This window comes from Cryptotermes secundus, unplaced genomic scaffold (assembly GCF_002891405.2).
Source record: "Cryptotermes secundus unplaced genomic scaffold, Csec_1.0 scaffold831, whole genome shotgun sequence".
Lineage (NCBI taxonomy): Eukaryota > Metazoa > Arthropoda > Insecta > Blattodea > Kalotermitidae > Cryptotermes > Cryptotermes secundus.
In genome coordinates this window covers 175,909-178,478 of record NW_019744130.1, presented here as the reverse complement: position 1 = coordinate 178,478, position 2,570 = coordinate 175,909, and the positions used below count along the sequence as shown (strand labels likewise).

The 2,570-nt window shown below is 43.2% G+C and overlaps 1 protein-coding gene across 1 annotated transcript in view; it reads right to left on the bottom strand.

Moving 5' to 3' along the window:
- Positions 1-2,570, bottom strand: part of LOC111874544 (fanconi-associated nuclease 1) — a gene marked incomplete at its 5' end in the record, with an annotated part of 40,118 nt that overhangs the window by 23,919 nt on the left and 13,629 nt on the right. Inside the window, 1 exon segment of the mRNA XM_033755490.1 lies at positions 636-870. Coding sequence (XP_033611381.1) covers positions 636-870 — 235 coding nt within the window.

The following is a 2,570-nucleotide window of genomic DNA, read 5'->3' as shown; positions in this document are numbered from 1 at the left end:
ACAACACCATATATGGTCTTAATCGCTCCCCACTGCTCCCATTGGTCCGTTCTCCCTAACCAACCACCCCCTGCCTACTTCATATATAAGCAGCGACTTTCACATCCTATCACTACAGCTACTGCTCTCCGCATTCCAAGCCATTCAACTGCTCTGAAGATGGAGGCGCTACGTTCCTCCGAAACGTCGGCCAAAACGAAGAATACACGGTGCCTAAATCCAGAAGACGACTTTCTTCAACCTTATATTTGTTTGAATCTTGATTTATTTCATGACACTTTATCAACTACAGGTCATATGGTATCAAATAAGATTAGAAAATGCTCATGAATAGTGAGCATGTAATGATTTGGAGAGCAGTCATGGTATGAGGAAAATCCTTAAAACCTTCAGTCAGTATAGTCAGTAAGATGATCCATAATTTAAACAGTCACTTCCAAAAAGTCCAATTAAGTATGATCTGAGGTCTAATTATATTACAACTATACAGACTGCTTGGTAAACTTATACTGCTATGCTGTATTGTTAATAAATCATGTTACTATTACATCAGCATTCTTCTTCTTAAGACCACAAAGATCACGAACATGATCTGCTGGGATTTAAAATAATGCATGATTCCACATTGTACATACCTGATCACATTTCTTAAGATGTACTTGCAGAACCAGAGCTAACTGATCATACCATCTGCCTCGATAATGAGGCAGGTAGATATCTTGGCAGAGAAGTTCTTCCAGTATGATCACACATTCAGATAATTGATCTTTGCACTTCTTAAAAGCTTCAAGGGCCTTTGTCATAGCATAGGCATACACTGAGCCAGAAGTGTATCGTCTAATGAAGAGTGGCAATGATTTGGCATGGTCACTAAATAAAATCAATACAGGCTGTAACAATTTTATTATGATAAAAACACTGCTTAATTATAAAGATCCACGTTAAAATATTTCTTCCTCTACATCATCGTTACACCATCACCGTGTTTGTTTAAAGTAACCGGGCCTTCAGTTTTGGAAAGTTACATTTTATTAATATAAAAGGGCAAAGGAAGCTCCAACGTTTCACTTCTGAAAAAAACAAACAGTTCATGAACGGTGGAAGTCATTGTGTCGTTGATTTAGAGCATTGGACTGTCTTCAACGATGCAGATGCCAGTTGCCTCAGTTACTGCCATGACACGAACCTGAGAAGGGTTTAAGTGGTCTATCAGAGCTGGCATAAGTACAAAGAAAGGAAAGGGGCAATTACAACATGAACAATCTGCACTCTCTGGAAGAACTTGAAGAAAATATTAGGCACAAAATTTCCATTATTCCCACAGCTTCAGTCTGTGTCTAGAAATACGAGGGGCAGTCAAAAAGTTCCCGGAATGGTGGTATAGCACTCTAATGGTACGACATTCGGCAGCGCTTACCTAATCACCTTCAAAGTAAGACCCTTGCGCTAACACACACTTGCTCCATCGATCCTGCCATTGTTGGAAGCAGCGGTGGAAGGCTTCTTTTGGAATCTTCTGGAGCTCAGCCGTCGCATTCGATTTGATGTCCTCCATGGTTGCGAAAAGTGTCCCCTTGAGGCCCATTTTCAGAGTAGGGAACAGCCAAAAGTCACTCGGAGCGAGATCCGGAGAGTACGGTTGTTGAGTGATGACAGAAATTGCTACATAACAAGCGATGTGTGGCTCGGTGCGTTATTGTGATGCAGAAACCACTGTCCCTGCCATTTGTCGCCTGCAAGCCGACATGCTGAGCTCCCCATCACAACAGTGTGCATGCTACCTTATCCCTTGTTCTCCGTCTGCAGGGGAATTCCGGGAACTTTTTGACTGCCCTACATATACTCTCATAATGTAAGACATGCTTACAAGCAGAGGGTTGTCACTTTGAGACTCCTCTATAAAGTAAGGTAGGTTAAAGGCCGTGCCATAGCTCAAGCGGTGAGTCGCTGGCTTCCCACCGCTGTGGCCCAAGTTCGATCCCGGGTCTGGTCAAGTGGATTTGTGGTGGACAAAGTGATGCTGAGGCGGGTTTTCTCCGAGTACTTCGGTTTCCCCTGCCAATCTTCATTCCACCAAAATTCTCCATCATCACAATCACCTGGGGCAGGTACAATAGGCTAATCAGTGGCCGCCATGCCAAGTGGACCCAGCTGGACTCCACCCACCACATTCATTCATTAATCAGTAATCTGTCAGACAACAGGTCCACAGTCTCTACCAAAACAGTTCCTCCACTTAATGCAATCTAGACCTTCCTCCTTCAAATGAGAATATCCTCTTCTGTCCCCAAGGTCATGCAGCATCTTCTTACGTCCTCTTCGTCTTCTGCGTCATTAATCAGTAATCTGTCAGACAACAGGTCCACAGTCTCTTCCAAAACAGTTCCTCCACTTAATGCGATCTAGAGCTTTCTCCTTCAAATGAGAATATCCTCTTCTGTCCCCAAGATCATGCAGCATCTTCTTACGTCCTCTTCCTCGTCTTCTGGTCACTTCTATCTGCCCCTCTATCTTTCCTTCAATAACTTCTTTTACAAGGCAGTTACTGCGTAAGATATGACCAATGCAAT